Source organism: Leopardus geoffroyi, chromosome C3 (assembly GCF_018350155.1).
Source record: "Leopardus geoffroyi isolate Oge1 chromosome C3, O.geoffroyi_Oge1_pat1.0, whole genome shotgun sequence".
Classification (NCBI taxonomy): domain Eukaryota; kingdom Metazoa; phylum Chordata; class Mammalia; order Carnivora; family Felidae; genus Leopardus; species Leopardus geoffroyi.
In genome coordinates, this window is record NC_059338.1 from 107,597,554 (window position 1) to 107,624,090 (window position 26,537).

The 26,537-nt window shown below is 38.4% G+C and overlaps 1 protein-coding gene across 2 annotated transcripts in view; it reads left to right on the forward strand.

Annotated features, from left to right (window-relative positions):
- The first annotated feature begins 1,163 nt into the window (after window positions 1-1,163).
- Window positions 1,164-26,537, forward strand: part of RNF19A (ring finger protein 19A, RBR E3 ubiquitin protein ligase) — a 56,971-nt gene continuing 31,597 nt past the window's right edge. Inside the window, exons 1-2 of one of the 2 annotated variants that reach the window (XM_045454063.1) lie at window positions 1,164-1,475; window positions 24,660-25,427. In XM_045454063.1, coding sequence (XP_045310019.1) covers window positions 24,754-25,427 — 674 coding nt within the window. In that variant the 5' untranslated portion in view covers window positions 1,164-1,475; window positions 24,660-24,753. Of the gene's footprint in view, window positions 1,476-23,237; window positions 23,364-24,659; window positions 25,428-26,537 lie in introns of those variants that run through there. The other variant, XM_045454062.1, reaches the window with a different exon arrangement.

The following is a 26,537-nucleotide window of genomic DNA, read 5'->3' on the forward strand; positions in this document are numbered from 1 at the left end:
ATGGTAGGCAGCCTTCAAGGAGTAGAAAACAGCTTTAAAACTTCCAATAAATGAAAATAAACATATTCATCATTACTTCTTTTAAGATTTGTGGTAAAAAAAAAATACTTGGGCTTAACTGCCTTACTTGTTTAGTTTTCTAATTTGTAAACATTTACTGGGTTACCAAAGCTACCAAGTACCGTCTGAAACACCATGGCTCCTTGGTTTGTTTCTAATTTAAATTGGACAGACACACTAAAACAAGAATAGATAGGGTGATATATTTTGTTAAGTAACAGATGGCAAATGGACATTCTGTCCAACATCCATAACATTCCATTTCTCAATATGCCAAGGAATCTTGTAGAGAAATCAACTATGAGGGAATGGACCAGGTCTGCAATGAATGTTTATTCAACTAAAAAGAACTGATACTAAATCATGTGCAGGTTAAAAAATTTAAAGGGGGCATGACTGGCTTAAAGGATAAGAGGGGATGGAACAGATAAAGCTGGATTAAAGTAATTCAGAATGTATCAGTAAGTACTGAAGTATGAATTCTGAATACTTAAGCGACTTTGTGAAATTAAGTGATGGGGGGAAGGGAAGAGGAGGGTGGCAGATATTCTCTGCACCCTCACATTGAGCTAAGCGCTGTTGCTAGCAGCCCCTGCTTAAAACTGTAAGAACGAGTGGGTGGGGGCGCAGCCACAGGAGGGGAAAACATTTCACTCGGGGAGCGGCAGAAACTTGCAGCAACATCCCGGCCTTGCTTTCCCTGGGGTTGCCAATCTAGCAGGTGAACCGTGAGGACACAAAGAAACGAATAATTTACGGCGTGCGAAACACCAAAAAGCCAGGGTCCTCGAGTCCAGCATCCCCCATCACCTAGGGGGCAGATCCGGCCACCCCACCCATTCTCTTAGGAGACACCTGCCCCGCTAAGGGCGAAGTGCTGCGGGCCGAGGGGCAGAAAGGACGGCTGACTGGCCCGCGTAGAGGACAAGCGAGGGGCTGCCCTCCCGGCCACCCGGTCGCAGGCGGGGCGCGCCGAGACCAGACGCGGCCAACGCGCCGGAGCTAACGACAGCGTCCCAGAGCCGCCCGCGGCGGGCCCGGTGGGCGTGACGCCATGACGCACGGCACGCGGGCAGCGCGCCGGAGCGGAGCGGAGCGGGGCGGGGCTGGGTGGGCCGGGGGCGGGAGGAAGGAGTGGGAGGAGGAGGCGGAGACAGCGGGGGCTGTAGGAGGGGGAGAATGGCAGTTGTGGCGCTGGTTCCCGGGAACAGCCGTCAAGACAGAACTGCGGAGGAGGAGTTCGGGAAAGCGGCCCTCGGGACCCCTCCTCTGCGTTCCCTCCGCCCCAGCTGAGAGGCGTCTCGGCGGGTCTGAGGAAACCTCCTCCGTACTTCCTTCGGCTTCTGCCGCTGCCGCCGGGAGATGGGCCTGTTCACCCGCACTCCGGCGCCCACCGCCGCTCCGAGGAGTTGAAGGTACGGGCGGGCATGGGAAGAGGTTGCGCCCGGGTAAAGGAGGGCAGGGGCGGCTCCCGTTCCCGACCCGAGGCGCTCCGGCACGGCCGCTGCCCTCGCGCCCCTTCCCGGGACGGAAATGGATTCAGAAATCCCACGGGAAAGGCGCCGCCTCTCGGGCTCAGCCCGGGGCCGAGGCCGGGGCCGGTCCTGGACCTGGGGGTCAGGCCTGGGGCTGGTTCCGCGTCCCCCGCCCGGCGCTGGCGCCCCCTCGGCCGCTCGGGCTCCGCCCGAGCTCTGCTCTCCCGGCCCGGCCAGTCTGTGGAGTCGGCGGCCGACCCAGCAGTGTTGTGACGGGCAGAGCGGCGCTCCCCTGCAGCACTTCCCGGGCCCCTGAAGCAGCCGACACCGAGGGCGGCCGCCGCGGGGAGGCAGCGGGGGTGGAGCGCATTCCTGATGGGTGAAATCGGCTCTAACGGGACCGATTTCCGGGCCTCGCTGTAAATTCGGAGCGGGGGCCACAGCCCCCCAACCCCTGCTGCGGGGGCTTTAGGGAAGGGGAGGCGTGCGCCCGTGAAGGTTCATCCGGGGGAACTGCCACCCCCTTCAGAAGCAGAAATGAGACGAAAAATGGTGTCGCCGTGGGCTCAAAAGATACGTTAACAGGGGGTTTAATAGGGGTCTTCCAGGCTTGTCTCCGTCACGCGAAACCTTCAGGGAGTTCCTAGCCTTCGCCCAGGAAGGAACGCCACTGGTTTTGATTTCCAGTTTTTCCTGTCATCTGGGTTCCTTCCCCTCTCTCGTTGCTCTCCCCCCCCCCCCCCCCGTTTCCATTAATGGGAAGAAGAAAAAGAAGTTTAGGGTTCATTAACCCCGCGGCAAGGGCGATAAGTAAAAGAAGGGAGAGAGGGGTGAAGGCTATTTATGGGAGAAAGAAGGGTCTTCGTTGTTTGTTTGGTTGGTTTTTTTTTTTTCCTTTGGTCTTTAAAGGTGGAAATACGCGAACAATGCTTTATTCTGGGTAATATTTACTATGCAAAACGTTGCCGAATGTTCTGTTGGATTTACGTCGGAAAGGACCCAGCCTTTCCGTGCTGCTGCGATTTTCAAACCCAGGTGTTGACTGGAAATGCTAGTTTTAAATATTAGTAAACAGTGGAGGCAGCAAGCAGTCTTTCCCCCTGACTGGCTGCCTTAAAATGATCGTGATCTTTTCTTTCAGTCCCATTTCTCTCTTTTTCTTTTTGTGAGGTTATATGGCTTATTCACTTTTTATTGTTTTAACCTAGATTGCCTTGACTCTTGATTATGGGAAGTATGACGGTATGCCTTGTTTTCATTTTCAGTTTTGCCATTAACCATCTTAATAGGCAGCTCTCCACGTCTGTTTATAATTGAAGCTATTACCATATTTGCCTTTTTATGCGTCCTTAGCACCCAGCTGCCTGAACTGAATTAAAATGTAAATACTTCTCTCTGTGTAGAAAATGGCGATGATCTATTGTTAACTCTTATTTTCAAATGTTCTTTCCTTGCCAGTTGCAATTCCATGGTAAAGATTTGGAATTCAGTCTTGGGGCTTAATCAAATTATGCAACAACAACAACAACAAAACCTTTTTCTTTGTTTAATCTTCTCCTTTAAAATGACTGTATACAGTATAACTGAAGTTTAAATTTCATGCCTCCATGGAAACTATTAATGTCACCGCAAGGTGTCTTGCTGAGGGAACAATAATTCTACTTTGGCATCTAATGTTAAAGTATTTTTTTCAATATCTTTGACTTCCAGGAGGATTCTAGTAAGATTAACTTTTAAAACTGCAGCTTGTTTCAGGAATTGAAACACAACCCAAGTCTTCAGATAGTAGCTACTTAAAATACTGTTGTTTTATTTGGGGAAGGCCTCAAATCTTGGGGAAGATTAGAGTTTATATAAAGAGCAGTCCCAATTTACTGTCATCTAACCTCTGTTTTAATTTCTTTTTAAAATTTTGGTGGTGATTTGTAGAATTTGGGGTGCTTTTCTACTTGACTAAATGAAACCATATTTTTTTCCACCTAATGTATGAAAGATACTAAGATCAGTATCTGTTTTTAAAGATCCTTCATTTTACGGAAAATAAATGCACCTCATAAATTTGAAGTAGGGAAAGTCGTAATTTTTTTTGCAGTTTGAATGTAAGACACCTTGGGGCCACCTCTCTTTAATGGGATCAGATTGAAAGATACTATTCTAATGAGGTTGTTAGATAGAATTAAATATAGGTAATTTGAAGCAAACTTTTTTAACATTTGAAAGAATCTCATATATTATGGTGGGTTCTGATTTTATTTTAACACTTAATTTAGACTTATCACAGAAGTTCTTTGGTTTGTAACCATCTCCCATCCTCCTGCTTTTCTTCTTCCTTTATTTTTTGTTGATTTTTTTTTAATCTGGAGGGCACTGAGGACTGAACAATGTAATTTTCTGAATTTATCAAAGGGGAAGAGGAGGACAAGCATTTGTGATAACATGTAAAAGTCCCTAAGCTAGTTCTGGGCACAGAGTAAGAGTGAGCTGGGGATAAATTTTGTTACATTTACATCTGAATTGCCTCCTTATACTTATTCTATCTTGAAGTTATAAAGGAAATCTCAGGAATCGTTACTTGTTTTTCTGATGCTACTAACAAGTGACAGTTCATTGTCAAAGGCAGGCTGGTTTTGCACTAAACTTTATGCTCTTTTATTGTTTGGGGCCCGTATAAAAGATAGGCCATTTTGGACTGGAGAGCAAACAGAAGTTGAATTTCTAAACTTATATTTGATTGCATTGTATATTTGATGGCATGGTAGCACTAATAGTTAATGATTGAGAGGACCCATGATCATATATGAAGTATGTTAGCTTAAATTTGGTTTGACTCCTTTTTAGCAAAAGGCTAATCCAGTTACTTAAGGAGAATAGCTACATTTTCCTTAGGTGATTTTTTTTTCCCCCCAATCGGGAGTAATATTTTTCTTCAGTTTTTTTTTTTTTTTAATATCATAAAGTGAGTTTTCTGTTTGCTGGCAGCAGATGTGTAACATTGAAACAACTATGTATATAGCCACACCTGCACACAGCTAAAGACCAAGGAATAGTATTCCTTTCCTAAACACATCTGTATTTCAGATGCTGGTAGACTTCAACCAAAAAAGGCAGTGAAATCATTTTGGGTAGTTAAAACTTGGGTACTTCATTTTGTTTCTCAATAACTATCATATATTAGTAATACTTTATTAAATTAGGAAAAATTGCCACCTTTTGATAAAGTACTTGTATTTGCTCTCTTTGTAGCTGTCAAACCTGAACATTTAGTTTATTAGTAACATTTTCCTGAAAGTTGTGCCATTAGCCTTAAAATTCTATATATTCTTGACCTATTGATGGTACCTAGTATTTTATTTTAAAAATCATTTGCTAGAGAAATACTACTTGTTAATTTGTTTCTGAAGCCCTATTTGGGAGAGTTTTCTTATGTGAAAGCTTCAGTAGAACAAAACTAATGAGTTGTTTCAGCCCTCAAATAAGTTTGTGCATTGAATTATAAAGCAAAATCCTACAGAAATTACCTAGTTTAAGATGAAAAGAAACTTCAAAACTCAGTCTTGGGTTCAAAAAACTGAAGTTGGCTGCTTGAAATTATGTACACTTACATTTTCAACCTCTTTCCTTCTTTGGAGACCCCTGGAAGTATAAATAACCCTGCTGTAATGTGAATAGCAGGCAGGTTGCCAGTCGAAGAGACAGTCTGAGAGAGGTGAGCCATAAAGAGGGAGCAAACTAGTTAGAGGGAGGGATCAAGAAACCAGGAGAAGCTACTGGGAATGTGATAGTATTAGGCTTCCAGATACATATTATATAGCATAGTAATATAACTAGTGTATCACAAAAATAGTCATTAGTGTGAATCTTTGTTTTGTAATTTCTTAGTTATACATTGACCGTTGCTCCCCAAATAGTAAAGTATTCTAAAATTAAATTATCTTTATGCATTATCACAAATGAGATAATATATGTAAAATGTGCAGAAGTGTAGGAGATAATTTAAGCTCTTTGATGGCAGGGACCATTCTTTTTCTTCACTGTTAAAATCTCAGAACGTTGCATAAAGCTTGACAATAATAGATGCTGAGTAAGTATGTACTAACTGAATAAAGTATGTATATTGTGAGGTATCTATGTCATAACTTTCTCTACAGCAGGGCTGTCTAAGAGAAATTTAATGTGAGTCATAAATGTAATTTAAGATTTTCTATTGGCTAAATTAAAGAGAAACAGGTGTATTAATTTTCATAATATATTTTATTTAACTCCGTGTATCCAAAATATTATCATTTCAACATGTATGAATGAGTGCCTTTACATTCTTTTATTCATACTGTTTTTTTTCCAGTATGTGTTCACACTGGGCAGCATAGCTCTAGGGGCATTTTTGTATGAAATGTTTGTTCCTTTCCACAGAAATTCTATTAAATTAGATGCCTTACCTATTTAACTATAGACTCATGGGAAACATCAACCTAAAGACCAATTTGAAAAATCAGCAAGAGACAGAGTGGGTCTCTTAAATAAATCAAGGAGATGCAAAGAGTGAAATGAAAAGGTTACAAACCTGGAACTGTTTTAGTCATGCTCAGGTGCATCTGCTTGAATACCTGTTTGCTTTTATCAGAATGCTGCACCAACTTTATTTGACTGTGGAACTTAGCCTAGGGACACTAGTGTTCTCATTGCACTTTGCATTTTATAAGTGAGAAAACTCTAGAGCTGTTCAGTCCAGTATATCATCACTAGCCACATGGGGCTATTTAAGTTTAAATTAGTTAACATTTTAAAAAATTAAAATTTCAGTTTCCCAGTTGCACCACTCCCATTTCAAATGCTCCATAGCTGTAGGTGGCTACTGGCCACCATATTGGACAGTGCAGGTCTAGAATACTTCCATCATTTCAGAAAGTGCTGTTGGACAATGTGGTAGAGCCAAAAGCTCAGACCACTTTCTATTTTCCCAGACTGAAATTTCATTAATCACCTGGTTTCTGCATGATTATGTTAGTCTTTTTGTTTACAAATCACCATTTGCTTCCCACAGATAAATTTCAGATTTTTCATGGTATTCAAAGCCTTCCACAATCTAACCTAAGTCTCTCACCATTCCACTACCAAAAAACCCCACACTGCAGCCAATTGATCTGTTTGGTAAATATGTTAACAAAATGTGGATAGTTTTCACCTCCATGACTTTTCCTATGCATTTGTCTGTCTGGAATACTCTTTTTCATCTTCTCTGCTTATCTAAGGTCCTTCTCTTCTTTCAAGGCCTGACTCATATCTTATCTCCACAATCATTCTAGGTCAGTGATTATAAAATTTTTTTCCAAATGAGATATTATTAATAGGTTCCAGACGGGAACATCTCTTTTGAAGGCCACCGTTCAACTTACTACGTGATTCCAGAAATTTTTATTAAGGACATTAGTAAAGTGCGTTATGTTTATGCAAAAAGGCAAAGGATATTCATCCATAATAATAGTTTAAGTTTTTTTTCAATATATGAAATTTATTGTCAAATTGGTTTCCATACAACACCCAGTGCTCATCCCAAAAGGTGCCCTCCTCAATACCCATCACCCACCCTCCCCTCCCTCCCACCCTAAGTTGTTTTTTTTTTTTTTTTTTAATTAAAGGGTATTTTGCTAGCTGTAAGGAAGCATCTATTTGATTTAGCTATATTTGTGAATAACTTCTTACTAGGGAACCACTGCCACCCTTGATTTGGATAAAATAGTCATTGTGCTATATATACATAATACATCTTGTGCTGTACATAATATATCTTTTCTGAATGGTTTTATTTTCGCCATTCACACCTATTTATCTGTCCCTACCCCTCTTTCCAAAGGACCTTCCTTATTTCATGATTTTAAGAATGCCTATTTAAGAAATGTTGGTTATTCATATAAACAAAAACTGAAGGATAGATTAGTTCAGGCAGTTTTTATGTAGATCAGAGATTTAAAATCTGGTGCTGCAATGGGCCTAGTCACTTTTCCAGATTCTGTGTATTATAAGAACATCTTATATTGGTTTATTAATTGTAACTGATTCCAATGTAGGAGGTAAGAGGACTTCCCATATGCAGTAGTCTCATGGGAACTTCTTTCTTTTGTTTTTATACTTAGACTTGGTATGATAAGTTACTAATAATGAAAAAAATCTCTTCTGTAACAGTCTTGTCTGAGTGGTTCAAAGTGTTTCAAAGACATACTTTAATACTAATCCAGTGAAATAGATGATAGCACGTTTTCCCTTGTTTTATAGACAGGGTAAGAGAGTGAAGCATAGTCATATTGGGAGAGTTGTAAAACCAAGTGAAGTCTTATATCCTGACTTTCAGTTCAACTTAGTAATTCCAGTTCAGTGTCCTATGTGCTTCTGTATTTGGTCTCAAAAAATATGTTAATTGGTTAGAAAAAGATTATCAGAAAGGCAAAGATTATACTCATTCAACTGGATTTACTAAAGCAGAAGAGTATACTAACATTTGAGAGAATTTGGAGATAACTTATTATTTATTATTGTTTGTTTATTTTTGAAAGAGACAGAGAGAGATCATGAGTGGGTAAAGGGCAGAGAGAGAGAGGGAGACAGAATCCCAAGTAGGGTCCACACTGCCAGCACAGAGCCTGACGCTGGGCCCAAACCCATGCATGAACTACGGGATCATGAGCTGAAATCAAGAGTCAAATGCTTAACCAACTGAGCCACCCAGGTGCCCGAGGATTTGGAGACATTCTTAAAACCAAAAATTCTTTATCTTACAGTCTAAATTATCCACTTTTCACTCTGGAATATGCTGTATATTAAAACTCTACACATTTGTATGTTAGAATCATAGTCTTTTAGACATTATCTGGTCCAGTCACTTCAACTTTCAAATAAGGACATTGAAATTCAAAACAGTAGATAGACTAAGATTTCAGACTAGGTTAGTATTTCCCTTCTGTTGATCTGTAGCAATGAGTATTTTAACCAGTTCAAAAAATTTTGACACCTAAGTATCTTTTTTAAAACCTATTTTAAAACTTTTTAATGTTTCTGGGCACTCTGTCATGCCCAGCATTTTGCATTATGCTTTCCCAGCTATTTCCCTACTGATGTATTGTTTCCCTTTCTGAACAAAGAGGGTCTGGAATGAGCCAGCCAAAATGTTTTTAATCTTTTTTTTAATTGGAAAAATGGAATGAATAATGCCTTTTCTTTCTGCAGTAGCTTGCTTTTTGTAATGGATTAAGTAATGAGTATTATTTGTAATGAATATTACTAAAACCACAAAGTACCATTCTGTTCTACCTCCCAATCACTAACAGGCTTTAAGAGATAAATGTAGCAGGTGTATGTTTGTGAAGCTGTTTAAGGACTGCTTCTTTGGAGAAGCTTTGTGGTATATGGGAACCATTTACTCTGAACTTTTAGTTTCTTTTTCTGTGAAATTGTAGAAACTATTTTAAGGATAGAGCGCATGGTAGTGTATTTGAGTCTTTCTAAAGAACTTTGCTGGAAACTGATAGTGCCTATGCTAATCATCTGTTTCAGTTACCCCCACTTCACCCATTTATAAGTAGTTGAACTGAAATTATCCCACTTGTAATATTAGAACGATCACTTGAGGTAGGTTTGTAGCTATATAAACTTAGGACTAAAATCATTATTTATATTTACCTTAGAGAATTTAATGTATTATACTGATGTGTTCTAAACTACCAAAAGCCTAACTTTTCTGATTACATTAGAAAAGCCCTTTGGAGCCAAGAATTTGTTTCATTTTATTTCTAGCCTTAAGTGTTACAATCCTTCCAACAGTTTTATCCAGTAGGTGGTTTGTGCCATCCTCTCAGATATTTGTAATAGTTTGGATAATATTTGTTAAGTGGTTAATATGTGCCATACCCTCTGCTGGATTCTTTGTATATGTTATTTCACTTAATCATAATAATAATCTGGTGGGCTGTAGGTATTATTGTTCTTATTTTATAGTTGAAGAAACTGTCTTAGTAATTTAACACAATGTCACACACCTAGCTAATATGTGTCAGAGGCTGAACTTGAACCCAGATGTAGTGACTCCAAAGTTTCTGCTTTACTTTCTGGATAAAACGTTTCTATCATGGGGTGCCTGGGTGGCTTAGTCAGTTAAGCCTCTGACTTTGGCTCAGGTCATGATCTCCTGGTTCGTGGGTTTTAGCCCTGCATCTGGCTCTGTACTGACAGCTCAGAGCCTGGAGCCTGAGCTCCAATTCTGTCTCCCCCTCTCTCTCTGCCCTCCCCCCACTCACGCTCTGTCTCTCCCTCTCTCAAAAACAAACATTTAAAAAAATAGTTGTGGGGGTGCCTGGATGGCTCAGTCGGTTAAGAGTCTGACTTGGGCACAGGTCATGATCTTGTGGTCTATGAGTTTGAACCCCTATCTGTGCTGACAGCTCAGAGCCTGGAGCCTGCTTCAGATTCTTTGTGTGTGTGTGTGTGTGTGTGTGTCTCTCTCTCTCTCTCTCTCTCTGCCCCTCCCCTGCTTGTGTCTGTCTCTCTCAAAAATAAATAAACGTTAAAATATATATAAAAAAATAGTTGCTATCATTACCCCACATTTGTATAGAATTTAAAAATCCCTTCCTCGGGGCGCCTGGGTGGCTCAGTCGGTTAAGCGTCCGACTTCGGCTCAGGTCACGATCTTGCGGTGAGTTCGAGCCCCGCGTCGGGCTCTGTGCTGACTGCTCAGAGCCTGGAGCCTGTTTCAGATTCTGTGTCTCCCTCTCTCTCTGCCCCTCCCCCGTTCATGCTCTGTCTCTCTCTGTCTCAAAAAGAAATAAACGTTAAAAAAAAAAATTAAAAAAAAAAAATCCCGTCCTCATTTTATCTTCTACTTTAAATTTTTTACCTCACTTTATCTTCCCCCCACTAAGGTAGGTAAGATTATTGTGTCTGAAATAGATAACCCCCAAATCTCATGGTGGAGCACAATGAAAGAATTTATTTCTCATCACACAAAAAACCATGTGGATGACTCAGGTATTCAGATTCCTTCCATCTCATGACTCAGCTGCCTCTATGGCCTGCTTGGAGTCCCCTCCAGAGTTACTAGTGAGACCTCAGAGGGTGTTTGAAGGGCTGATTTAGGGACCAGTTCTGGAAGGAGCATACATCATTGAACTCACATTGGTCAGGACTAGACACATGACTGCATCTAGCTACAAATGGAATGGAAAATGTGGTCCTCATATGTGCTCAGGAGGAAAATGAAACAGGTGAGTATATAATATCTCTGCCACAGTTGTGTTTTCCCTGTTTTACAGATGATACAGAGAAGTTGTTACTAAACCAAAGCCACAAAACCACTTGGTAGCAATAAATAGAACCCAGATTTCCTTAGAGCTGCATATAATATGGTCACATTTCTGAGGAGACATTCACAAATTGAAAGGCATTTAGACTGTATTTCTAGCGTCATTGTTGATTCTTTCTCATTGGACATCAAATATTTTATCTCTTTGTGTCCATTATGTTTTAAATAGAGATACTGCTGTTGACTCTATGACGAATGACAAACTTAACATTTTCCAGTGGTAATTGCCATTTTAAGTGCAGATGACGTAATAGCATTAAAATCTCTTTATATGCCTATTTATAACCAATTGTCTTTTGTTTTTTTAAAAAATCTTTTTTTAGTGTTTATTTATTTCTGAGACAGAGAGAGACAGAGCATGAGTGGGGGAGGGGCAGAGAGAGGGAGACACAGAATCGGAAGCAGGCTCCAGGCTCTGAGCTGTCAGCTCAGAACCCCACATGGGGCTTGAACTCACAAACTGTGAGATCATGACCTGAGCTGAAGTCGGTCACTCAACGGACTGAGCCACCCAGGCGCCCTTCAATTGTCTTTTGAATATGCAATATTGATTAGCCTTTATTTGTAGAATTTTGTTTCTTAAATGTTTGATAAATTATTCTAGGCCATCTACATACCTCACGTTTATTCTTGCATTGTGAACCTGAGACATTTGTTTTAGGAATGAAAATTGTTTTTTAACCTTCCCCAAAACTTAACTCTTTTGGAAAGAACTGCAACTTCAAATCTTAATGGAATACAAGTATGTTCCAACTGAGGTAATAATTAGAACAGATATGAATATCATACTAATATAAATTACTGAGAGCAGAAAATTTACAGAAACTGAAAATAACTTTTACAGAAATTCCAGCATCCCAGCAGTAGCTGTTAACTTTTGTTATACTTTAGGCTCCTTGGAGAATTTCTTGAGAGCTGTGGCTTCTGTCCCTAGAATATACATATATTCATGATTTAGTATACTGTTTTAGAGATTTCATGGATTTCTTTGAAGCCTGTCCATGTATTAGCTGTTATTTTTAAGCATTTTTATCCTCCTCCAAAAATTTGTTGTTGTGCCTATTATATTTTTACCAGATTGTATAAGGAGATGTTTAATAATTGAGAGTTTTTATAAAAGAGTGTGTCCTCTTAATATTATTTGGAGAGCAAGACTTATGCTTGGAGCCTGCACTGCTGCTCCAGCTGAATTTGGCAGGTATATTGGGGGATAGATTTATTAGAGGAAAATAGGGATTTTCCAAATTTAAAGTTGGTAAAATGAATGGCATAACTTAAAAACTTTAAACATTTAAATAATCTTTTGAGTAACAACAAGGTTTATTGTAATAAACTTTAGTGGTTTATATTTGTTTAGGGAAAGGCATATATGAAAATCCAGAAACATTAATGCCTTAAGCTTCTCTTAATGAGATGGTTCTGATTTACAAAAGCTCTATTTACTTTGGGCTGAAATTAGCTTATGTGTGGACACATCATTTCTAGTACATCACTTCTAGTGTGGTCTGATCCAGGGGTGGCTTATGATAATTCTTTTTTTTTTTTTTTTTTCTTTTTTGGTAGTCAATTGCTACATTAAATTGTACCTAGCTACTCTCTACATAGGAGATAGTGCGGAAACATAGGTTTTTCCCCACTGTTTATTTATCAGTATTGGTTCCTGAAGTTATGCCCTGTGACCTAAATGAATGTTCTGTATACTAGATCATTTGGTCAGATAACCAGTGATTCCTTTTTCTATAACTTAAATTGTCAGCTATTTGTGGTATCAGGAAAACCATTGTTACTATGAAAAATAGAGTTGCTGTGAATAGTATATATTGTCTTTTAGAAAGAACGCTTTAAAATGGATTTTGATAAGTATTTGTTTACATTATGGGACTCCCAGGGGTGCCTGGGTGGCTAAGTTGGTTAAGCGTCTGCCTTCAGCTCAGGTCAGGATCTCGTGGTCTGTGGGTTTGAGCCCCATGTCGGGCTCTGTGCTGACAGCTCAGATCTTGAAGCCTGCTTTGGATTCTGTGTCTCCCTCCCTCTCCCTCCCTCTCCCTCCCTCTCTCTCCCTCTCTCTCCCTCTCTCCCTCTCTCTCCCTCTCCCTCTCCCTCTCTCTCTCTCTCCCTCTCCCTCTCTCTCTCTCTCCCTCTCTCTCCCTCTCCCTCCCTCTCCATCCCTCTCCATCTCCCTCTCTCTCTGTCTCCCTCTCTCTCCCTCTCTCTCCCTCTCCATCTCCCTCTCTCTCCCTCTCCCTCTCTCCCTCCCTCCCTCCGCGCCCCCCCCCCAGTTCACGCTCAGTCTCTCAAAATTGAATAAACATTAAAAAAAATTTTTTTTTAAATAAAGTTCAAAAGGATAAAGCTGTCAACCTGGAATTCTGAATTCAGCAAAAATATCCATAAAACATGAAGGTGAAAATTAGGACGTTTTTCAGATAAACAAAAGTTGAGAGAATTCATTGTAAGGAGACCTGCACACCAGAAATGCTATAGAATGCTCCTCAGGCTGGAGGGAAATGACTTGTGATGAAACTTCTATCCTCAAGAAGGAATGAATACCAAAAATGGTGTATATATATATCGATAAATAGATTTTATCCTCTGAACAGATTTTATGAGCATATAAAACAAAGAATTTACAGAAGAGCTTTGTATATATAACTCAATAAAAATTTTACATGTCTTCAAAACGTCACAAAATTAAAGGACAAATGCTAGAAAGTAAATATTGAAAGCTTAAAATCAAAAAGGAGCATCAATATTCCAGTGTAAAAACGGACAAAAACATATCAACAGATAAATCATTAAAGAAATAGGACAGTGAATGTGAACAAACGTTTGATTTGTTTAGTAATCAGATAAATGGAAATTGAAGTACTTTTTTTTGTGACTCAGAAAAAGCTATTGAAATAGCAAAGGATGTTGGTAAGAATTCAGGGAAATAAGCACCTTTCTGACTGGTGGGATTACAAATTGGAACAAGAGAGTTTGGTAGTTTATTTCAAGAGCTTATTTTAAAAGTCCATACCACCTCGATAGCATGAATTCACATACTAGGTGTAGCTTATTAAATAGGTGGGAGGTGTGAATGAAAAAGAGATTATTCAACAGCTGGTGTTGAGGTAACTGACTAGCCGTTTAGAAAACATAAATTTTGATATGTGCTTATTCTTAACATTAAATTGAAATGGATGAGAGATTTAAGCAGAAAGATAAACTATAGAAGTACCAGAAGGAAACATGAGAGGATTTTAGAAATATAATCTTGGAGTGAACAAGACTCTTTCAAGACAAGTGTAGAACCCAAAAGTCATAAAGAGTAAGATATGGTATTGGAACACATTAAGAAAATTTGAAATACCTACACTGGAAAATTGCTATGCCATCAAGTACAAATTTTTAAAAATGTATTTGACATGTAAAAGCAATTGTTCTTTCTATATACGTGGGTTTTATACATCAGTAAGGAAAAGTCCCAACAGTGGGATGTGAGCATGTGGTTAGGTCATAGGAAATGAAATGTAAGTGACTTGTAAACATGTGAAAAATATTAAAAGTATCTTTCAAGTATATAGCCATTGAAATTTAAAAGCCTTTTTTATTCCTCCTCTTTTCCCACCTTTACAACATAAGTGTATATTACTGAAGAAGTTTAGTAGCCTTTTATGTTTTTCAATAGAATATTGTATTCAATAGAATACAATATCTAAAATAGAAAATCTTGTTTATCTTCTTTCTTGACTCTTTCACTTGAATATAAAATAGCTCAGGCTTCACTAGTAACCAAAATTAGTGAGCAATAGAAACTCTGGTGGGGATCTCTGTACCTACTTCCTCCTCATTTAAACAGAAATAAAAACAGGGAGGCAAACCATAAGAGACTGTTAAATACAGAGAACAAACTGAACGTTACTGGAGGGGTAGAGGGTGGGGGGATGGGCTAAATAGGGCTAAATTGTTGGAATGAGCACTGGATGTTCTATGGAAGTGATGAATCACTAAATTCTGCCTCTGAAACCATTATTACACCGCATGTTAACTAACTTGGATTTAAATAAAATTTTTTAAAAAAACATTTAAATCAGCAAAAAAAAAAAAAATGACTTAGCTGTTCTCTTCAACAGTGCTAGTAAATATTCCGTGTTTTCATTACATGCAAGTTTTTAGACATGCTAAACATTTAGATGTCAGACATCTAAAAAAAAAAAAAACCTGAAATTAACAGTTGTAAGGTACTTTTGCTCTTATACTTAGTATTTAGACACAAAATTATAGGGGCGCCTGGGTGGCGCAGTCGGTTAAGCGTCCGACTTCAGCCAGGTCACGATCTCGCGGTCCGGGAGTTCGAGCCCCGCGTCAGGCTCTGGGCTGATGGCTCAGAGCCTGGAGCCTGTTTCCGATTCTGTGTCTCCCTCTCTCTCTGCCCCTACCCCGTTCATGCTCTGTCTCTCTCTGTCCCAAAAATAAATAAAAAACGTTGAAAAAAAAAATTAGACACAAAATTATTGGATTTTGGCTCTATTTTAACCTTTCTGAGAAGTAATAGAAGAGGCCTAATTTTAGCTAAATAACAGGCAAAAACAGATCAGGAGTATAAAGGAATTTTCTCTTGGAAGTGATTTATTGTCTGTAAACTTTTTTTGCCCAGGTTTCTACATTTCCAGAATACCCTGTTATTAGTTTTAAATCATTTAGCATGTGGGTGGCTATTCAGGTGCTATTGAAGTGTTTATGGTTAGGAGATGTTTATTGGGGGAAATCTTAAATCTGTAATTCTTGAAGTTATATAGTGTTAAGATACTTGTTTTATTTCTCTTGTAGCACTCATGGGGTAAAGATTCTTGTCTTTTTCATTATAAAAAGCTGTATATAAAAAGCTGTATCCTTTAATATACGGATCATACAGTGATAGCAAATCAAAGGTAAAGATATGAACAGAATCCTCAGTTCCTCATTTCTTATGTGTACTCTGCATCATAATTTAGTCAAAGTTTATTAGACATCTGCTATAAGTTACACATTGTGTTAGGCACTAGGAATACAAAGTTGTCTCTCATTTCACTTCATTTAGTATACTAACGTTTAGTATAGTGCCAGGTTTTGTTAGGTACTTTTAGCACATGTCTACTTTATTCTCCTAACATCTATTTGTAGTGGAGATCACAGACTCAGTAATGTACCTTATGCAGGGATTTTATGACTAAACACAGTTAACCAGGTCTTGACTCCAAAATTCTCTTCTTTATATATCCAGTACTGGGTTTGTTTGTTTGTTTGCCCCATCAGATCCACTCTTAACCCTTCTCTGCCTTGCTCTGTGCCCCAGAGGGAGTTCTTCTAAGGACTACCTTGTTTGGACTCCTTTGTTGGACTTAGCCAATGTGAGGCATTGGCAGGATGTTGGAAAGCCAGAGAGAGAAGCTGGATATTATTCTTTCAGTTGCTGTTGCACAGCTCTTCGGTAATTGCTTCCTTCTGCCCCTTCATTCCAAAGGGTGGCAGTGGGTTCCTGAATAGTTTCCATCCCTTTTTGGTTCCTTTAACCCTGCCCACACTTGTTAAAATGTGAATCTCAGATACTTCCTTGAGAATGCTTTGTTTTTGCCAGGACCCTGACTGATACAGCTTTTCTTAAAACCATGGACTACTATTTGTATGAATTTGAGCCTTCTGATTGTTCTTATCTATCCTGTATTTATAAATTGAGTGTTTAAAATATGGTAGGGGCGCCTGGGTGGCTCAGCAACTGACTTTGGCTCAGGTCATGATCTCACAGCTTGTGAGTTCGAGCTCCGCGTGGGGCTTTGTACTGACAGCTCAGAGCCTGGAGACTGTTTCAGATTCTGTGTCCCTCTCTTGCTCTGCTCCTCCCCTGCTCATGTGCGTACGCTCTCTCTCTCTCTCTCTCAAGAATAAATAAAACATTAAAAAATATATATGGTACATATTTTCATTTAAAATGGTATTATAATTATTGATTAGGAACTTCATCTGGAATGCTTAATTTCTGTACTTTTTAGAAAGTATAAAAAAAATAGTGTGGTACCAAATTAGATGTATTTTATGAGTCAGTACAAAGTTATCAGCACTTTTACTAAATCTTTAGTCTACAAAGCTTTGACACATGTTGGTAGAAATATCTTTGTTTTGGGTCATTCCTATTTCATAATTCCTCACGTATTCCCAAGAGGTAGAAAAAAGTAAGAATCAAATGGTGTTGACTTTACAGGAGTATAAACACTGGACTAGGGAAGGTTAGATAAGCAAGCGCAGATCTTTGTCCTTCCCAATACCAGTCTTGGGTGATACTCTTCCATTGAAGTGCATTAAAAGGTTAAGAGTGGGGCTCGTTTGCCTGCGATAAAACTAATTCTCCAACCATTTTCTTCAGGGGCATGAGTATGCAGCAGCAACTGGCAATCTTGGTTACTTGTCAGTTATGCTAGACTGAAAAAGAGGGAAAGGAGACATTTCTCATAGCTTAATTAACAGGTGACAGGAATTCCTTGTGCCATTGGTGTGACAATGATTATGATTATAGATACTTAAGTGAAAATACATAATTTAGGGTCTACCTGTATTTTATTATTGTTTTCTGTTTCAGTAGCTAACCTCTTCTAGCATTTTTAATTACAGATCCCTACTTTTATTTTGGATATTCCTACTAAACCAATTACCGTACTATTATGGAGCCCCACCTCAGTTATCTTTTCCCCCTCTCTGCTTTATATCATCAGTGCATTACAACTTGACAAATCCTGTGATAGATAGTAAAGAGCTTCCAATATTGGGGATTATTAGGAGTTGGGTATATTTCAGATTATATCATTAGTACATTTACTGTCATTCATCTTCTGTTCCTGCTCTGAAATGGTGTTGTACCATGTAAACATCTCGGCTTTTATGTATAAATTATTATGTATTTAATCCAGGAGACCTGATACTTCTCTTTGTAGACCTAATATGAACTAATTGAACTTTTTCTTTTATTTTACTTATTTTGAGAAAGATAGAGTATGAGCAGGGGAGGGGTAGAGAGAGGGAGAAGGAGAATCCCAAGCAGGCCCCCTGCTGTCAGTGCAGAGCCCAATGCGGGACTCAATACCAGAAACTGTGAGACCGTGACCTGAGCTGAAATCAAGAGTCAGCCACTTAACCCACTGAGCAACCCAGGTGCCTGAACTAATTGGACTTAAAAAAAAAAAAAAAAGACATATGTGCCTAGGAATAACAATTGGGGGTGGGGGAAGACTCATATTTTCTTGTAGTTCTGGAATAATATTACTTCAGTGACATTGTATCATTTTAAGAAACACTCATTTGGCATTTCTTCATGATGTTTATGTTCATGACACCATCTTGGCTCTGTTGTGTTTAAAAAAAACAAATATTCAGGTTCTACCTTAAAAACCATATTAGGGGTGCCTGGGTGGCTAAGTTTGTTAAGCATCCAACTTCAGCTCAGGTCATGATCTCATGGTTTGTGAGTTTCAAGCCCCACATTGGGCTCTATGCTGACAGCTCAGAGCCTGGAGCCTGCTTTGGATTCTATGTCTCCCTCTCTCTCTGCCCCCACACCCCACTCATGGTCTCGATCTCTCTCTCTCTCTCTCTCTCTCAGAAATAAACATTAAAAATTTTTTATTAAAAACCTTATTAAAAAGTTAAAGATAATCAGGAAAGAAAAAGTGAACAAAGTAAAGTTTCATCTGAGTTATAAAAGTGGAGTACAGTTTGATTAGGAGGAAAGAAAAGGGAGTGGCATTTCAGAAAGGGAGAATGGCTTGAATGAGACATGGAGTTGAAGGATGATAGTTAAGACTGGCCCTGGATGATATGCAAGATGTAATTGTCTTTCATTTTCTGAGATAATTTTGTACATCCTGATAGCGCTTGGAGAAGTTGTTTCATGAAGGCAACTGTAGGCTGATGATGGTACTGAGGCTGAGATGTCAGAAGACCTGAATTTAACCCCTAACCCTCTCATTTACTAACCTTGCAATATTTACTTTGTCTGAACTTCAGTTTTCCTGTCTATCAAATAAGGTTAATAATACCTATTCTATAGGGTAGTGAGGTTTGAATCAAGACACAAATAAAAAGCACTTTTTTTTTATAATTTTTTTTTAATGTTTATTTATTTTTGAGACAGAGAGAGACAGAGCATGAACGGGGGAGGGGTAGAGAGAGAGGGAGACACAGAATCGGAAGCAGGCTCCAGGCTCTGAGCCATCAGCCCAGAGCCTGAAGCGGGGCTCTAACCCACGGACCGCGAGATTGTGACCTGAGCTGAAGTCGGATGCTTAACTGACTGAGCCACCCAGGTGCCCCTAAAAAGCACTTTTAAACTCTAATGTGTAGTGGTATTTAAAAAAAAATTTTTTTAACATCTTTATTTTTGAGAGACAGAGACAGAGCGTGATTGGGGGAGGGACAGAGAAAGGGAGACACAGAATCTGAAGCAGACTCCAGTCTCTGAGCTGTCAGCACAGAGCCTGATGCGGGGCTCAAACTCATGAGCTGTGAGATCATGACCTGAGCCGAAGTCGAATGCCTAACCGACTGAGCCACCCAGGCATCCCTGTAATGATATTATGGTATACAACATATTTTTTCCTTCTTTTTCCTACCAGCAACCCAACCATTTGTTTTAAAAACTCGGTAATTTTTTTTTAATGGAATGTGCATTTATGAGGCAGAACATAATGCAGATTCCTATAGTTGATAGTTTATTTCTTTTTGTAAATCTTTTATTTTTAAGTTTATTTATTTTGAGAGAGAGTACAAGGAGGGGAGGGACAGAGAGAATCTCAGGCTGACTCCACACTGTCAGGACAGAGCCTGATGCACTGTGAGATCATGACTTGAGCCAAAATCAAGAGCCCAGCACTCAACTGACAGCCATCCAGGCACCTTTTTTATTTTATTGTAAAGAGTGTGAGAGAGAGAGAGAATATGAATCTTAAGCAGGCACCATCCTCAGCACAGAGGCACATGCTGGGCTCAACCCACGACTTTGGAATCATGACCTGAGACAAAATCAAGAGTCCAGTGCTCAGTGGACTGAGCCACGCAGGTGCCCCCAATAGTTTTCTTTAAAAAGTTGAGTTCATGGTGTGCCTGGGTGGCTCAGTCAGTTAAGCATCCAACTTCGCCTCAGGTGATGATCTCATGGCTGGTGAGTTCTGGCCCCACATTAGGCTGTGTGCTAACAGAGCCTGGAGCCTGCTTTGGGTTCTGTGTCTCCCTCTCTCTCTGCCCCTTCCCAGCTCGCACTCTCTCTCAAAAAATTAAACATCAAAAAAATAAATAAAAAGTTGAGTTCAAAAAGAATAGTACTATATTAAATGATGCAAATAATAGGTTTTTATTTTTCACTGGAGAGTGAAGTTGACTTTTTCTAAAAATAAGTTCCTGAGTCACTGAAAAAAAATTTTTTTTAATTTCACACATTTTATCATCTGTCCAAATTGGCAGAATTTCTGTAGTACTTTCTTTTCTTCTTTTAGTGGTTTAGGGTGCAGTCTTAGAAATCCCAAGTTAGCCAAAGTTCCCTTGACTGAGGCATTCCTAATACTCTTCAGTCACATGCTTATAGATACTTCTGTGGATTATTTCTCCAGAAAGAGAGTCATTAAATTATGTAGATTTTTAAGTAAGTCTTTCTTGTCATCTCTATACCATAGGTTAAGGGGTACCTCACTATAACCCCATAGGCTGACAATGACTAATAAACTAAGCTGTTGTTTTTAATGGAACTTTTGGGTTTTTTTGTACCTAAAATAATGAAACATAAGAAGCCTTGTTTAGGAGGCTTAGGCCTATGGAGTTTTGTTTTTAAGTGAGAGTGTTTTAAGTAAGTCTCCTTTTAGTATTAGTGGTTCTTCATCAGAGTATGCCACTGAATTACTGACTAAATATAAAACAGGTGAACTCTGGACCCCATCCTATTTTTGATTGGTTAGCTTTAGGGCAAATATGTTTTTTTGTTGTTTTTTGTGGGGTTCAGTTTCTTAACTCTAAGTAGTAGATGCTCATGATACGGTTTTAAGCTCTGCAGAAGGCAGAAAGTCAATACTAGATTGTACTCTACAAGGTAACCATTGTTAATGATTTCTTTTTTTTTTTTTTTTTTTCAACGTTTATTTATTTTTGGGACAGAGAGAGACAGAGCATGAACGGGGGAGGGGCAGAGAGAGAGGGAGACACAGAATCGGAAACAGGCTCCAGGCTCTGAGCCATCAGCCCAGAGCCTGACGCGGGGCTCGAACTCACGGACCGTGAGATCGTGACCTGGCTGAAGTCGGACGCTTAACCGACTGCGCCACCCAGGCGCCCCTGTTAATGATTTCTTAACATTTTTCCAGAAATTATGTATGTATATGTAAGCCTGTGTGAGTGTTTTTTCCACAAATGTGTTCACATTATACACACTGTTTTGCATTTATGCACTCAGCATTATATATAGAGAGCTTTCCATATCATTGCACATAAATTGTGGTTGGTTCATTTATGTTTACATGTCCCCTGTTAGACATTTAAGTTATTTTCAGATTTTGTGTGGGTTTTTTGGTCTTGTTTTGTTTGCTTCTATCAACCAGGCTGCAGTGAATTTCCTTGCATACTGTCTTTGCATGCCTGTGTCCTTTTATTTTCTGAAGGATAAGTTTTACATGTAGGATTGCTGGCCTAAGAATATTTCCGTTTTGAAGTTTAATAGAAAATGCCAATTGGTTCCCTAGAATTGTGCTGATTTGCTTGCACTCCTCCTAACATAGATGCTTCTTTCGGTACACACTCACCAACCCGTTACAGTCTGTCAATCTAATGTGCATAAAGAGGGTATCTGATGTTTAATTTTCATTTCTTTAGTTGTGATTATTGTTAAAAATTGTATCCTTTCTAATTTTTGTACTTCTTTTTTCTCTAAACATCCTCCTTGTATCTTTGCTCATTTTGCTATCAGAATATGCATTTTTCTTAAGTGTAAAAGCTGTTTGTGTAGTGGGGAAATTTGTTCATTGTTATGTATGTTTTTCTAATATATTGTCTTTCTACTTTATAGTATTTTTTACCATATAGAAATATTAAAGGTTTAGTATTCAGATTATTTTCTCTTTGAGGCATATTTGTGTATTTGCACAATATTTTAGGATTTCCTAAATATGATGAACACATGTTCCAGTTTGCCCCTGTTATCCTAGTTTAAATATTAAGAGTGCTTCTATTCACTCTTACAAAATTCTCTTTTGGATAAAAAATTATATGGCTATCAAGTTCTTAAAGTATATATTTTGAAAAATTTCCCAGGTGATCCTGATTAAGTACCATTGGTTTACTGTTTTAAATGATAAATTCTTAGGATATGTTCCCCAAGATAGATTCCCTCTGTACTGTTCTATGGTAAATATATTGCACTGTGCAGTACAGAAGGCATTTTCAAATGCAAGATAAAATAACATACAAAGAAGAAAATATGCAGAAAATTTTGGTAAAACCTACTCTTAAACCCTGTATTTTCCTCAGAATTAGCAGAGAATGCTGCAAATAATGGGAAAATAAAAATTGATGGACAAGAATAAAGTTCATCTGAGTGAAATGTTTTTCTATATTTTATGTTGGGAAATCAGTGTGACTTTCTCAAGGATATGTGTAGATACCATCTCAGGAAGCTTTTTTATTTTTTTACAGTTATTCAATAAAGTATATTAAACATTTGTAGGTCAGTGATTTATCACAAAGAGAACATATATTTGTAACCACTGCATATGTCAAAGTTCCCTTTGTGCCTCCCCACAAAGGGTAGCTATAATCCTGACTTCTATCATCATATTAGCTCTGCTTGTTTTTGAAGTTTATTTAAATAGAATTATACATACAGTATGTCTTCTTTTGTGTGAGATTTATTCTTGTTTTGTGTGAAGCTGTATTTTGTTCATTTTCATTGATTTCTAATATACTAGAATGTGAATATATCACAACTTATTCTACTGTTGGAAGTGTGGTTTGCATCTAGTATTTTGGTTTACTATAGCTAATGCTGCTATTAGTATTGTTATGTATATCTTTTGATGTGTGTATGCATTCATTTTTTTGTGCAGTTATTTCTAGTAGTATAATTGAGCGATAGAATTATCTATATGTTCAAATTTGCTAGATACCGTTAAACAGTTTTCCAAAGTAGTTATGCCATTTTACACTCCCACCAGCAATCCACATCTTTGCTAATAATTTTTTTTATTTTAATGTTTGTTTGTTTGTTTATTTATTTATTTATTTTGAGAGAAAGAGGCAGTGAGAGGGGGAGACAGAATTCCAAACGGGCTTTGCGCCATCAATGCAGAGCCCATTATGGGGCTAGAACCCATGAACCATGAGATTATGACCTGAGCTGAAATCAAGAGTCAGATGCTTAACTGACTGAGCCACCCAGGCACCCTTTTGCTAATACTTGGAAATGTCAGTTTGAATTTTAGCCATCCTACTGGGTGTGTATCTCAACATGGCTTTAATATTCACCTCCTTGATGACAAATGATGTTGACACTGTTCATATCCTTCTGTGAAGTTTCTGTTAAGTCCCTTGCCCATTTTTCTTTTTTATAATTTTATTTTGAGAGAGAGCATGCATATGCACACCAGCAGGGGAGGGGCAGAGAGAGGAGAGAGAGAGACTCCCAAGCAGGCTCCTCACTGTCAGCATGGAGCCTGATATGGGGCTCCAACTCATGAACCATGAGATTATGACCTGAGCCAAAATCAAGTCAGAGCCTTAACCAAATGAGCTACCCAGGCACACATTCTCCATTTTTCTTCTTAATTATCTGTTTTGACTTATTGATTTGTAAGTGTTCTTTCCATATTCTGGGTACTGATCCTTTATTATGTGTGGCAAATGTGTAGTCCCACTCCCTTAATACTACCTTTTGAGTTTATTACACTCCACAGTTTGTCAGTCTTTTCTTTTATGGTTAGTACTTTTCTGTTGAAGAAATCTTTTCACTGAAATATTGTCTTCTATTGACTTCTAGAAACTTTGCAATTTTACTTTTCATGCTTAGATGTGTGAACCAAGTGGAATTGATTTTTATGCATGAGGTGAGCTACAGGTCAAGTTCCTTTTCTCAGATGGTAACCAGTAAAACAGTACTATGTTTTGTTTTTGAAAAGGCCATCCTTAGTGCTCAATAATGTAACCACATATATATATCCACATATATGTGGGACTTTTTTTCTGGACTGTCTGCTATTGGTCTTTGTATCCACCCTTGTGTGATGTAACCACTATGTCATCTTAATTACTGTAACTTTAAAAGTCATTACATCTGGCAGGGTAAGAGCATGCGCGCGCGCGCGCGCGCGCACACACACACACACACACACACACACACACACTTTGCTCTTCAAGAGTGTATAAGCTATACTTAATCCTTTGTATTTGTGTGAATATGTTATTGTCAGTTCACAAAAACTCTGAAAAGCATTGGGGAATCATGAGGTCTGAGTGAAAATGATGAAAATTTTTTTATCAGATTTCAAAAATGACAAGGTCAGCTCAAATCTAGAGTTTTTAATCAAAATTAAAGAATATACTTGTTTTAACATTCATTCTATATTACGTTCTTGTGTAGACTTCTCACTAAATTGGCCTTATTAAAAAAAACAATGTAATGATTAAATAACATACTGGCTTGAAATTTTATAGTAAAGTTGTAAGTTTATTAAGAAAAACATGCAGACTAAGAATACAGTAAAATGATATTGGTGTTGTGTTTTGTTTTTCAGAACATCTATGATTACCGTCTTCTGTAAGTCCAGCTGTTTCAAGAATTCACCGAAGGAACCAAGTAGTATTTTCTTACATCATGACTTAATCTGAATGCAAGAACAAGAAATAGGTTTTATCTCTAAATATAATGAAGGGCTGTGTGTAAACACAGACCCTGACTCAATTCTAATGAGCATTTTAGACATGAGTTTACATCGGCAAATGGGTTCAGATCGTGATCTTCAGTCTTCTGCCTCATCTGTGAGCTTGCCTTCAGTGAAAAAGGCACCCAAAAAGAGAAGAATTTCAATAGGCTCTCTGTTTCGGAGAAAAAAGGATAACAAACGTAAATCAAGGGAGCTAAATGGCGGGGTGGATGGAATTGCGAGCATTGAAAGTATACATTCTGAAATGTGTACTGATAAGAACTCCATTTTCTCTACAAATACCTCCTCTGACAATGGATTAACTTCTCTCAGCAAACAAATTGGAGACTTTATAGAGTGCCCTTTGTGCCTTCTGCGGCATTCTAAGGACAGATTTCCTGAGATAATGACTTGTCATCATAGATCTTGTGTGGATTGCTTACGACAATATCTAAGGATAGAAATATCTGAAAGTAGAGTTAATATCAGTTGCCCAGAATGTACTGAACGGTTTAATCCCCATGATATTCGCTTGATATTAAGTGATGATGTCTTGATGGAAAAATACGAAGAATTTATGCTTAGACGGTGGCTTGTTGCAGATCCTGATTGTAGGTGGTGTCCGGCTCCAGATTGTGGGTAAGATTTTGTTTGTTTTTTCTTTAATATTTTTTCTGTGGATAAAACAAGAATTAGCTATTACTCAAAAATCCTAACATGTCAGGTAATTCATTCATTCAGTAAGACAAACATGCATTTGAGTACATACCATGTGCCAGGCACAGTGTTTTGATGCTAATGGCAAGAATCTTCTCTTACTCATTTTTATATTGTATCTCTTCACATACTCACTTAAGAGCATTTTCGGAAGAAAAGGATAAGATGATAGAGTACTAGGATCTAGTTGTGGGCAAAGTTGATTTTCCCCATTCATTTGGAAAAACGGTTATTTTGGTAGAACAGATGAAATGATCAGGGATTTTGTTTGCTTTCATGCGGGGGGTGGATTTCGGTTGTATAAACTCAACTGATCCTTTTGAAACATGCACATGATACCTTAATGTGTGCCATAGTGTCATGTGTACATGTTGGTATTACGACAGTATTGCTGGTCTCAAGATCTAGAGGTTATATAATACTTCAGTTGCCTCAAGTTTTTAATTACAAGTACCACTTTCTCAACGTTGATAATAATTTTGCTTCAGTATTTCATTATGTTTAACAGCATTTTCTTTTTATAGAGCATTTACTGTGTACAGTTGCTATAACTAGGAATAAGTAGTCATATGTTTCCTAAGAAGAACAAAAGCTGTAAATACCGGATGTTATTTAGCATACCATTAGTAAACCAGAGATTGTAAGTAAGAGTTGGGGAAAACCCAGAACTTCCAAGATTATCTGGGTATAATCAGAGACGAGGGTGGAATGTGAGTTTAATTTCTCAGATGAAGTTTCAGGATTTATTGTCTGAATCGAATCTATTATTGAAAGCTTGTTGAGTAGCAAATTTTCAGATTGCATTTAGCTTATATTCCATAATTTTTTTTATTTTTTAAATTTTATTTAAATCCAAGTTAGTTAACCTATAGTGTACTAATGGCTTCAGGAGTAGAATTTAGTGATTTATCACTTATATATAACGCCCAGGGCTCATCCCAACAAGTGCCCTCCTTAATGCCCATCACCCATTTAGCCCATCCTCCCACCCCACACCTCTCCAGCAACCCTCAGTTTGTTCTCTGTATTTAA